The sequence below is a fragment of the Sipha flava genome, unplaced genomic scaffold, assembly GCF_003268045.1.
Source record: "Sipha flava isolate LNK unplaced genomic scaffold, YSA_version1 40_pilon_pilon, whole genome shotgun sequence".
Classification (NCBI taxonomy): Eukaryota; Metazoa; Arthropoda; class Insecta; order Hemiptera; family Aphididae; genus Sipha; species Sipha flava.
This window is the reverse complement of record NW_020273126.1, coordinates 230,430-242,859: the sequence shown is the minus strand read 5'-3', so window position 1 is coordinate 242,859 and position 12,430 is coordinate 230,430. Positions and strand designations below refer to the sequence as shown.

Here is a 12,430-nt window from a genome sequence, read left to right as displayed (position 1 = left end):
CGACTATATTTCATATGAAAGCCAGAATAATATTTATTGCGTATTGCTCAGACATACCCACTGTTATGGTAATGTCAGTTTGAACATATTGGATTTGAACGAGCCGTGTATATGTTAATTATTGGCTTTAATTTGCTTTGGAATCATAAATTATGTTTACAAACAGGAATTTATGGTTCATAGTTGTAGAGTGTATAGTTTTCCTTATTTCTATTTACAATTATAAACACATAATTTACTTCGAAATAATTTCGACAATAATATTATGTTCGAATAATAACAGTGATACCATTCTTTACAGACATCACCCAACATTGAAAATCTTCGAACAACAGAAGTTTTCAAATATTTTATTAGATGAAGTTGTACATTTTATTGATTAAGAATATCAGCTTCTGATATCGTATTACGTTTATATTGTAACGACTTTATCTTTATTAGTCTGTTAGAAGTTCTAACTTAGAACTCCCTTTGTATTTATGGTTTTGTATAAATTAATTAAATAAACATTTTCTTTCTTAAAATAAACGATTATGAAATATATTATATTCTGTGTCAGAAATGTGATTTTTTTTTTTTTTTATATAATATTGATAAAGGTAGTTTTGCACTGTTATGAAAAAACAAACATCTATGGAGTAGACAAACTTAGAGTTAAGAATATTATACAAGAGATACCCACTAATAATAGAGAAACATGTACTTATTCTTTCTAATATAAAACGTTTTGAAATGTCGTTTTCGTTTTAATATTGCATATACACACGCTTTATTAGTTTTCATTATTTTTTTTATTCATATATTTTATTTACCTAAAATATACTAAGCTGGTATATGTTTATTTATACTTGCATTTTGGTTTATGTTAAAGTATAATAAAATTTGTTGAAAAACTTGTTTGATTTGAAAAACTTTAAAACTTCAATGTATTTTTTTTATGAATTTGATATTTATAACATAAATTATTAACGTACGAAGTACTATCGACATCAAACATCAAAGATAGGTGCTTTTTATGTTCTATTTGAATCCAAAATATCAGCGTGTATGACGTTAACAAAATATATATATATTATTTTTTTTTTTTAACGGTAAAAATTAATAACACTCGAAAATGAAAAATGACGTTTTTCAGGACCTAGTCCTGGTAACAGCACACAAACGTACGTTGGCCTAGTGACCGGATCGCTGGCCATGACCGTGCTGCTGGTGGCTGGTGTAGTGGTTGGTCTAGCGCTAAAACGTGGTCGACAAAAAGTTGCACTGCTCCAGTTTAAACAAGCCACGCTAGGAGCACCCAAACAGCAGTCGATCAACATGAAGCATTTGAATATGTCCAAGGCCGCCGTAGGATCGTCATCACTATACGGCCGCTCAGGTGGCATTATCGGTGGCGGAGTTAGTGGTGGTGGTGTTGGCGGTGGTCACGTCGGCCACGAGTCCGAGGACAGTGACAACTCTTCGGTGTACCACGAGCCTTACAAGCGACTGCCGTCAGTCAAAAACCACGACTACGTGCCCACCACGTTTCTGTTTAAGAAAGACGTGTCAGCGTTGACCACCAGTAAAAGTAGCGAATACACGGGTAAGTGTAGTGCAATGAATTGTGTTTGTTTGTTAAACTTTAAAACCGTCAAATTTAAGTTTTTCTTTGAACTGTCCCTTCTTGCTACCACCCAATCATACTTACACTAGATGCATATACAAATTGTCTTATGCCCAATTTATCTTTTCTTATCCTATTCTTATCCACCTAGATGATTAAACTAATACGTTAGCCCAGTGCTTCCCAAACTTTTTCGACTTAAGGCGCCCTTTTTGATCCAAGGTTTTTTCAAGGCGCCCTTCTTTAAGTCATAGCATGACTAATCATAAGAAAAATGTTAGACCCGATATTATTTCATGACGGCGCGGCGCCCTTATACATACATCGTGGCGTACTAGGGCGCCGCGGCGCACACTTTGGAAACCTATGCGTTAGCCTAAAAATGTATATGATCGCGTTTTATAACATTATGTCTTTTGTTTTTTTTCAAAACATGAGAAATATAAATTCACTTCCTTTGATGAACGATTAAAAAGTAAAATATTCAAGCGACAGTCACTACCAGTGAGCCTTAATTTTTGTTAGTGATAACCAGTTATATTTTAATTTTAATTGCTTTATAGACGTATTAAATTAACAGTATATTGAATACAATCTAATAACAAGATGCGGCTTCAAAATATTTTTAACGTGAAACGAATTCATTTCTATTTTTCCTTTTTAGTGAAAATTTAAAAATAATTACTCCTTTAGCTTAGGTGAACCCCGGAACGAAGTTTAGGTGGATGCCTTGCCGACATATGCCGACTAATCGACCGTTAAATTCAGAACTACCACCCTCCTCGTAAAAAACTCAGAAACAGCTGCCACAAGAATACCCTTATGTTCCATACAACTGTCAGTATACGAACGTGCGTACGAGCGTAATTTTTTACAAGATATCAAATCAAATATAAAGCTCTTCTTAGACCATAAGATAATAAATATGAGTAATTAACGCATACATACTTATATAGGACTTTAAGCGTTAATTTTATCCGCTATTATATTAGTATACTAAAATACACGAGTCAAACTTTCACTGTTTCAAGAAGTTCATCAACTGTAACAGGTGTTTTTTTATGTCTTCGATAAAGTTTGACCAGAAGCACTTATTTAAAATAATGACTTGACTAAAATACATCCACTCTAATGGGTCGAGTCCTGCTGGAGATGATAGGAAACATCCCTAACTAACTTATATTTTAAGACCACGAACGTATTTTATCAGATATATTTAACTGGATTCCTGTCACTAATACGATTACTATTGACTTAGCTCATACTGTGGTTTCTACTATTTATTTTTTCCTTTCACGTCCACTACAATTTTACAAAATATACGTTTATTTTTCTGTGATAATTGGTACCAACCGCTGTTTATGCATTCTGTTATCTAGACTTTACAAGTGTCGGTAGTTTCGGGCAGGATGAAGTCAAGTACTCCTCCCCGTCTATGTACACTCTGAACCCACCACCCCCACCCAGTACTAGACCACCGCCACTTTTGCAGTCCGAACAGCTGAACAAATCACTGCCAGCCAACCTGCACAACTATTACGCGGCTATCGACATAATCAAAGTGCGTTACAATGAAACACATTAATACTTTTTTTTTATATAAATAAAATTATTTTCATGTTATAACACAATATTTTCGTACATAACGAAACGTTTTCTTTGTTTAGACGGAACGCAAAGAGCAGCATTTCACACCGGGTAAATTCACGTGCATGAAGCTGCCGGAAGACAAACAGGAAGAATGCAGCCAAACGTCACTGTACGAGATATCTCGGAACAGGCTGCGAGTGATTGAAAAACTGGGTGAAGGCAATTTCGGAATGGTGAGTGTTGTGCAGCCCATCCATTTCCCTTGTACCCATCTCACGGAGCACACGATGCAGAACTTACTGTGAAACGTGCGAAACGTGATTGGAATGTACGATGATATTTAATAAACAACTGTCAATTTCATATAGATCCACTTATGCGAAACGGATGGGATACCCGAATACAATGCCACGTCTACGTTCCACAAAAGACAAGTGATCGTCAAATCGCTTCGGCGCGGCTGCGGCGAACAAAACAAGTGAGTGAAAAAAATACATACATAAATATATATATATATATTATGTTATATATATTATATTATACGCTCATAATACGTCACTACAATTTTCGTTTGCGAACATAAAGTTCTCTTTTTTTCTCTCATTTTACTTATCTTCGTTTTTTCCTTTATCTCAGATCTGATTTTTTCAACCTGCGCAGGAATCGAAAATCAATTTTCTGCCTTGAATGTTATGCGCGTGCACCAAAAAAACGTGTCCTATTTATAAATGCTTAAAACACTCTCAGGCGTGCGCCTCCACATACAATGCGAACAAAAAGTGTACTGTTATTTTTTTTTGTATGTACTTCGCTTACATACCCACCAATGAAAAGAGTATTGACAAAATAATAATATTTCATTCCGGACGGTAAAGCCAATGACATATTTTGTCTTATCATACGTCATGTGTAAGATTTACCTGTCTACTTTGTATTTTTCACATTCATTACAGAAACAGAGATAGAAAGATAGGAAAATTATTATAAATTATTGAATCATTTTATAGACACCGTTTTAAATCGTGACCCTGATCAACGAATATCTCATGTTTTTCAGACAAGAGGTAATAAGAGAGACCAAGTATTTATACACAGTTCGGGATCCCAATTTGGCACGAATCGTGGGTGTCTGTAGTCCAGACGAGCCTTTATGTATTATACAGGAATATTGCGAATTTGGTGACTTACCGAGTTTTCTAAAGTTACAAACCACTGAATCCACGGAAGCTCATCCGACAATCAAGTAAGAACATTTATATTATATACATTTATTCACTAGATTGACCTAAATTTCAAATCGAGTGTTACCCTAATTCAAATTAATAACAAACGTAAAATACGTTGTTTTAAACGGATAATTATAAGCCTTTTTACTTATAACGTTACTATGTATTATTTACTTGTTGAAAAGGGCCAATTACACTTGAACAAAAATAACTAATAAATTTATATGTAATTTTTTAGTGCTATCTCATTAGTACGAGTTCGTTTAATATTAATATTAATTATATTTAAAATACATAAATTATTAATCAAAAATTTATAAGAGAAATTGACCTTTTTTTTCACCTAATTCGCTGATATAATCGCCAATGATTTTATCTGCACGGTTCTTTTATCGTAATTGCTCAAAACAACAATGCTTATGACGTTGTTACAATCACAAATAACTTTTTTCTTTTTTTTTTCTTGTAGTTATGGTTGCTTGCTGTACTTTGCTACTCAGATTGCATCAGGCATGAAACATTTAGAAGGTAAAGGAATCGTTCACAGGGATTTGGCTGCAAGAAATTGCTTAGTAGGCAAAAACTATTCGTTAAAGATTTCCGATCACGCGTTATACTGTAGTCAATATGACTCAGATTATTACATTAGCGATACCAAATCCAGACTACCAATTAGATGGATGTCATGGGAGAGTTTACTACTGGTGAGTAATTGTTTAAATATAGTATAAGTGTTTCTATTGTAAATCCTCAAAATCAAAATGATAAAATATTAATACTGAAATACACTTAGAATCAGAGGCGTTCTCAGGAATTTTTATTGGAGGGGGATATGAATATTTATTCAAAGGTGAGCCGTGGGGGCCAAGCCCCCATACCCCCTTATTTTTAAATAAAAACAACATACATTAAATTAGACAATATTTTATTTTTAATTAATATTAATTATAATATTTTTTATTAATATTATGTTTTATTAATTTTAAATTTACAAAATGATATCAAGTTTTCTTGATTTTTGAGACATCACATCAAGAACTTCTTTAGCATCAATTGGGATTTCTCTATGGACGGCCAACAATGTTAAGCCGTTAAGACGATTCTAAGAATGACATCAAATTATGAAAAATATGATATAAAGTATAAACTAGTTATAATATTAATAAAATATGTTTTTCTTACTTCAGTCATTGAGTTTCTTAAATATGTTTTTAATCGTTTCATACATGAAAATGATTTCTCGGGAGTAGATGTAGATACTGGTATAGTACATAATATTTTTAACAGTTGATGGATATTTGGGAAAATTGATTGTCTACATAGACGTAAAGCATCTATGGCTGCCTTAGGATTTTTATTATCTGCTTTCAGTTTTGACTGCCATATTCTTAATTCAGCAATTACTATCTGAATGTCTGAGTCCAGATAAAATTTTACAAGTTCTTCAAATGAATCATATTCAATTTCATCGGAAAATAAGCACTGAAAACCTGAACAACATATTTAGTATATAATATATTTTTATATAAAAATGAAATTTAAAATGGGTTGAAACTGACCTTCAAAAATATTCTTATGACTGAGAAATCTTTCTTTTAAATTAATTATAAAAGAATCTATACAAGGTATTGCTATGGTAATTTTATAGTAGTCTTCAGGATTCATTGAATTAACACCTGGAAATGGATTTGGACGATTCTGTTGACGTTTGTTTAATCTTTTTTACAGAAATGTTGATGTCCAAAATTAAAGCCATTTTCTAATTAAATTTAAAAATTAAAATTAACATTTTTTAATTTTTAATTTAATTATATATTTACCTTTAAACATTAGTTTAAATTCTTTGTCAATATTTTTCCTTACTTTTTTTTTGGAAAAAAATTTAATATAGTGCTTGAAATATTTCGTTTTATTTTGAACAAAAATTAAATTACAAGTCAGTATGCAAATCAATACATTATGCAAATCGCTAAAATCAATTGATAAACACTGGTAAATATGTTATCACTTGTATAATCAACGGTATCGTGAGACTAATTATTTATTGTTTATATCAAATATCAATATAATCACAATATAATATTAGATTACGGTAACCGTGGTCTGTAATCTGTTATCTGTTATCTGTACACCAATAATTGCATATTATTCATTTATTTAATTTTCTTATCAGTTAATCGTGAAAATCCATTTCACCTAAAAAAAAAGGTCATGGGGGGGATCCATCCCCAATATCCCCCCCACCACCCGTGAGAACGCCCATGCTTAGAATATGGTTATGGAACGAAAAAACATGTAGATATGTACCTACATTTATTTATGAATACTATTGCACGCATATTATTTACTAGCCATAGTACGTACCACGTATATACAAAAACTAAATAATTCAACTTCTTGTGTAATTTACTTTGTTTTATACTCCGCTCGTCCTTTTAAATTATCATAAACTATGCCATATTTCCGCATAAAAAGACTTACATTTATTTTCACTTGAGAAATCTTCAATCCAGACAAATACACACATACATATGTGTATTAATGTAAGAAGAATGTAAGAACCCTTTATGCAAAATACACGTTACTACGTAAATATCTAAACGGTATCACACGAACATGTGGTTTTGGTTACTGCTTAATATATTAATTAATACTCGTGTACATAGAAAACGTAATTATTTCAATGAAAACTCGAAAAGTTCATATATAATTCGGAGAATATAACTTTGAAAATGTATCTCTTATAATGGCTCAATTACCATAGCTCGTGGAAAATATTCAACGGTACATATTTTGAAATACTCGTTACATAATTAAATGCTATCTGATTTTGATCGGTATTTAAATTACTTAGGTTCTATTCATATAAATTAAAAACACAATTATCTTTAGTAATCCTGCGCTTAATAATTGTTGGAAAATTCTAGTATCAAAAATATAATTTTTGAATAATCAATCTTTAAATTAATTTTAATTTTTAAATAATGTTTCCACTATATTTTAATTCAATATTTATAAATTATTGTATTTATTTTTGCTGTCGTTTAAATTATTTTATCGGATCATTAGAATACTATGTTCATATCAAAACATAATTTACATAATTAATACATATTATAAAATATACATAATAACCATAAATTCTTTTACTGTAATGTGCGAATAAAAGCAAATTAAAAAAAAAATAAACCATAATTTAATAGTGATAGAATCTAAATTATTTTTACATTTTTCTTTGCAGAATTTGTGTAATGTTAATCCATAGCGACATAACTATTTTAGAGTACGTTACATATTAGATACATATGTATAATTGAGAAACGATTTATATTTTCGAATATAATTTCTTCTAAAATAATAAAAAAAAACTTACTGTCAATAAGTAGCTACTGGTTACTTGATAACTATTATGACTTTCTAAATATCAGTTCTTAATAAATAATAATCTTCTGTATATATAAAACAGTAAGCTGATTGACTGCTATCAACGCACAGCTCAAACCATTAGACGGATCTGGCTGAAATTTGGCATACAGATAGCTATTATGATGTAGACGTGCGATAAGAAAGAATTTTTCGAAATTTTGAATTTAAAGGGTTGAAATTGGTTTAATATTTTTTGACCAGGTCGATAACTGCGCTATTAAAAATGAATTATATTAAATAAAACTATTAAAAAATTATTAAAAACTATTAAAAACTATTTAAAAACTATTAATTTTATTTTTGGTAGTAAATGACGGGTATTGCATAAATATTAAACAAAAAGATCCCACAACAGGTGCCAAAACAAATAAGAATGTTAGTTCAATAAATTATTATGCATATCGGTTGATGATTAGACGCGATCAGGACTAAGTTATTTTACGATGCATAAGCTTTGTCAACAATTCATAGTCGAAATAGATAACGAACGATTTCGATACTTCGATTTCGATTCAATCAAAAAAAGCTGCGTGCAAAAGATTCTCAAAACAATTGTTAGATATTGGAGATGGGAAAGTTACTACAGATGAAACGGGATGTATGAAATTACCGAACGATTTCTGCACAATCATTTATTCGCAAGATGCTCTCATTGACCAAATATGTCCCAGTGTACACAGACCATACACAAATCATGAGTGGCTGGCAGAAAGAGCAATTTTAGTAGCAAAAAATGTGGAGGTCAACGAATTGAATCTCAAGATACAAAATTTGTTACCAGAAAACTTGGTGTCATACAAATCTAGATACAGTTTGCGATGCTACTGAAGTTGTAAATTATCCAACAGAGTTTTTAAACTCATTGGATTTACTAGGCATGCCACCGCATAATTTACAATTGATCATTACAATTTACCATCGATAAAATACCTCCTTCAGAGTCATTTAAAGTTGTAATACATGCAGATAAAAAACCACCAGAAGAATATAGAGGCAGGTACAATGTACCAACGGCAAATGAAGTTACTTTAGTGTTAGTAGATCAGCAGTTTGATCGAAGAGACATCATCCTCGAAAACCGAAGTAACTCACTTCACCGTATCAGTGAGATACATCGAGCATACGACGCACTGCAGTATCCTTTAATGTTTTGTTGGGGGGGGATGATGGGTATGCAATCAATATACCACAACGCGATCCAAAAACCAAGTTACCGCTTAAAAAAATTGTCTCTGCATCAAGTTTTTACTCATATAGAATAATGGTCAGAGAAGGGGAAGACAACTATTTAGTTAATTATCGTTCTCTTTTCAGTCAATATTTGGTAGATGAATACGCCAAAATTGAAATTGAAAGACTAAATTACATCAAAAGCAACCAAGCCAAATTGCGTGCAGATAGTTATATTCATTTAAAAGATGCGATTGGACGACGAGACATAGAAGCTAATCAGTTAGGCCAAATGGTTATACTCCTGTCAACTTTTACTGGTGGGCCAAGGTACATGCACGAAAGAACACAAGATGCTATGACCTACGTTAGACATTACGGTCGTCCTGACCTTTTTATTACTTTTACATGTAATCCTCGCTAGGACGAGATAAAAGAGCTCTTACTTCCCGGTCAAAGACCATATGATCGACATGATATAATTGCAAGAGTGTTTCGGTTATAATTCAAAAAGACCATGAACTTATTGACAAAAAGTAAAATATTCGGAGAAGTGAGATGCTATTTGTATTCAACAGAATACCAAACTGTAGAGAGGTTCAGGTAGTTGTAAGCTATAACTTATCGAATAGGTTATGATAATAATCATTATCTTAAAAACTAAATTAATATGTATAAAATATTATTTCAAAAATCTTAATTAATTTAAATTTCAATAGATTTAACAAAATTTAATCTTGGCAGGTTACATACATTCATATACTTAAACCCGGCAACGATGGGTATTTCAGCTAGTAAATAATAAATAAATAGTCTGTGCAAAATATTATTCAAAAAGTTAGAAAAATAATAAAATATATTTAGCATTTTCAGCTTTCTTTCGATTTTATATTAAATTTATTGTAGTTACATATTAAAAATTGAATTAAATTTTTTTTATTATTATAGTCTATTTATATTGTTCTCACATTTTAATCGGAAACTAATACTATACCTATAATATAAAAATATATATATACACATGTATTAACAAAATTCTTCTCGATATCGATTTTTTTTTTTTAACTACATAAAGTTTTAAAAATCTAATTTAATCGAAACTTTTAATAAAAAAATTTTATTTCCATAAAAATAATAAAGATTTCACTCTACTTTTTTCGGATGTTATACTATAATAAACTGTAATGCATTAAATAAAATACCCGACAACCCAAGGGTTCGAATAATGTATAGCTTTCAAAGGCGTTGATATTTCGATGCAATTAGACATATAGTAGTAGTGTAGGAATTTAAGAATTAGGAATTTATTATTCCGGACGGAATTTTAACGTTGCCTAAAAATATCACACGCTGTCGTCCGTAATAATAATTTTTATAATGTAGTCTTCGCCGCGAAAAGATACAAATTTTTACTCGTGTGCCGTGGTTTTTTTTCTAGGGCAAGTATACGTCAAAGAGCGACGTCTGGTCATTCGCAGTCACTCTGTGGGAGATACTGATGTTTTGCAGTCACCAGCCTCTGGCGGAGATGACCAACGAACAGGTGGTGGAAAACGCTAACCACATGTACCTGGCTAATAGCAAACACAGGTACGTGGAACCGCCACCCAGCTGTCCTCGCGAAATGTACGATATCATGGCCGAGTGCTGGAAGCGCAGCGACTCGGATAGGCCAAAGTTCTCGGAAATACATCTGTTTCTGCAACGTAAAAATCTCGGTTACATCCCGGTAATATAATGATGACAATGATGATATGGACAATGGTTATGTCATTATGTGTAAGTAGTGTGTACACGCAGCCGAAAAAAAATAAATATACACTGTTCCTTCTATCCCGGTTTCTATCGATCCCTCTTTCCAGGACTATTTTGTTACCTATATAATATAATCGTATATATATTTACATAAATATATATATATATACTTAATGTCTTAATGTTCATATTCATGAACGCAGAAAATAAGTGCATAACAATACACTACATTATAATATTTCATAAGACTGCATTAATATACTAATCACGCGTAATTTAATCCCATTCACCGCCCATGTTTGGTGTCCGAACTCGGTAATTGGTGGTCACCTAATACGCGTCAAGTGACCGATGTATTATATGGTGAATTGAAACGGGATCGAGTTCATTTGTTCCAACTTGTTCCTAACCAAACCTAACCAGCAACTGTTATAGTGCGTACTGCGTGTGTAGGTGATGTTGTTTTGATGATATACTTAATACAGTTTCAAATAAAAATACGCTAAAACATATTTTATATCCCCTATGGTCAAAGTTGCTCATAATCGAACGATATTCAATGTATTTTTTTCAAAAATCGATTTATTTTCCAAACGATTCCCGATGAAGATTTTCCAACATAAATCTACTATAATGACAAAGACCTAACTTAACCACAACATTCTAACAGTCTAACACACTATGTCTTCCAAAAGTGTTAATATACGAGTATTATAATGAAGCGAAAGTCGTGGAAATTGATTTATAAAACCTAGTTGGTAAATAGTTATTCCTAGGAAAAAAAAATTAATTTAAAAACTACTTCTTCTGTGACTCATAAACTTGTATACCTTCTTACTTAAATATATATAAGTATACAATTTTGAATTCATTTTCTTTGTAAATACTTTTGTATAAGATTGAGGATATTATCCGAAAATATTAACGATCGAACACACAAACACACGCACGCGCAAATGAGTGTAAACATTTCTTATGAGTATAAATATATTATATTATTTTTATTTAATTTAATTTTTATTTTTGTTTAAATATTTACAAAATAATTTTTATATGAAATTCTTTATATTTATTGAATTAATATTTGAAAATATTGTTGGATATGCATTTGAAATTATACGTTATTTATTTATGCTCTATCCACTTTATTTCTATTACTTATTATTAAATATCGTACATTTTTTTAACAGTAGTGATATAATACATGAACTTGACATAAACTCACTCCAAAGTCTTTCCAAGTAGTCCTAATGAATATGACCACAATGATTTGTGGGGTATTTGGTTTTAAAATATTTTTAAGAAGTTTACCAACGTCTTATTTTTTTTAAATTCATTGTGGTTTCGATTTTTTGGCTTTCGATCAAATCATCATTACGTTGATTTATTTATATTGTACATATATTTTCTAGTTTCTCTACTACTATCCCAGTGTAATTTTTAAATTTTGTGATTTAATTATTAATTCATAATTAAAATTAATAATAAATATATGATTTCAATATATATTAAGCTCAAAAATGGATTAGCTGAGCTCGTGTAAAATGCAATAAATCGTATTTATATGGAATATAAATTAATTTAACGTGCAATTTGAAATAAAGTGGTGCCAATATCATTTTTATTTTATCTAAAATTATTTACAAATAAGTAACCA

The 12,430-nt window shown here is 30.9% G+C and overlaps 1 protein-coding gene across 1 annotated transcript in view; it reads left to right on the top strand.

Annotated features, from left to right (window-relative positions):
• LOC112688796 (discoidin domain-containing receptor 2-like) overlaps positions 1–11,804 on the top strand; it is a 230,296-nt gene extending 218,492 nt beyond the window's left edge. Inside the window, exons 12-18 of the mRNA XM_025562160.1 lie at positions 1,136–1,585; positions 2,986–3,167; positions 3,274–3,429; positions 3,565–3,674; positions 4,254–4,439; positions 4,892–5,126; positions 10,457–11,804. Coding sequence (XP_025417945.1) covers positions 1,136–1,585; positions 2,986–3,167; positions 3,274–3,429; positions 3,565–3,674; positions 4,254–4,439; positions 4,892–5,126; positions 10,457–10,756 — 1,619 coding nt within the window. The 3' untranslated portion in view covers positions 10,757–11,804. The remainder of the gene's footprint in view (positions 1–1,135; positions 1,586–2,985; positions 3,168–3,273; positions 3,430–3,564; positions 3,675–4,253; positions 4,440–4,891; positions 5,127–10,456) is intronic.
• The last annotated feature ends 626 nt before the right edge of the window (positions 11,805–12,430 follow it).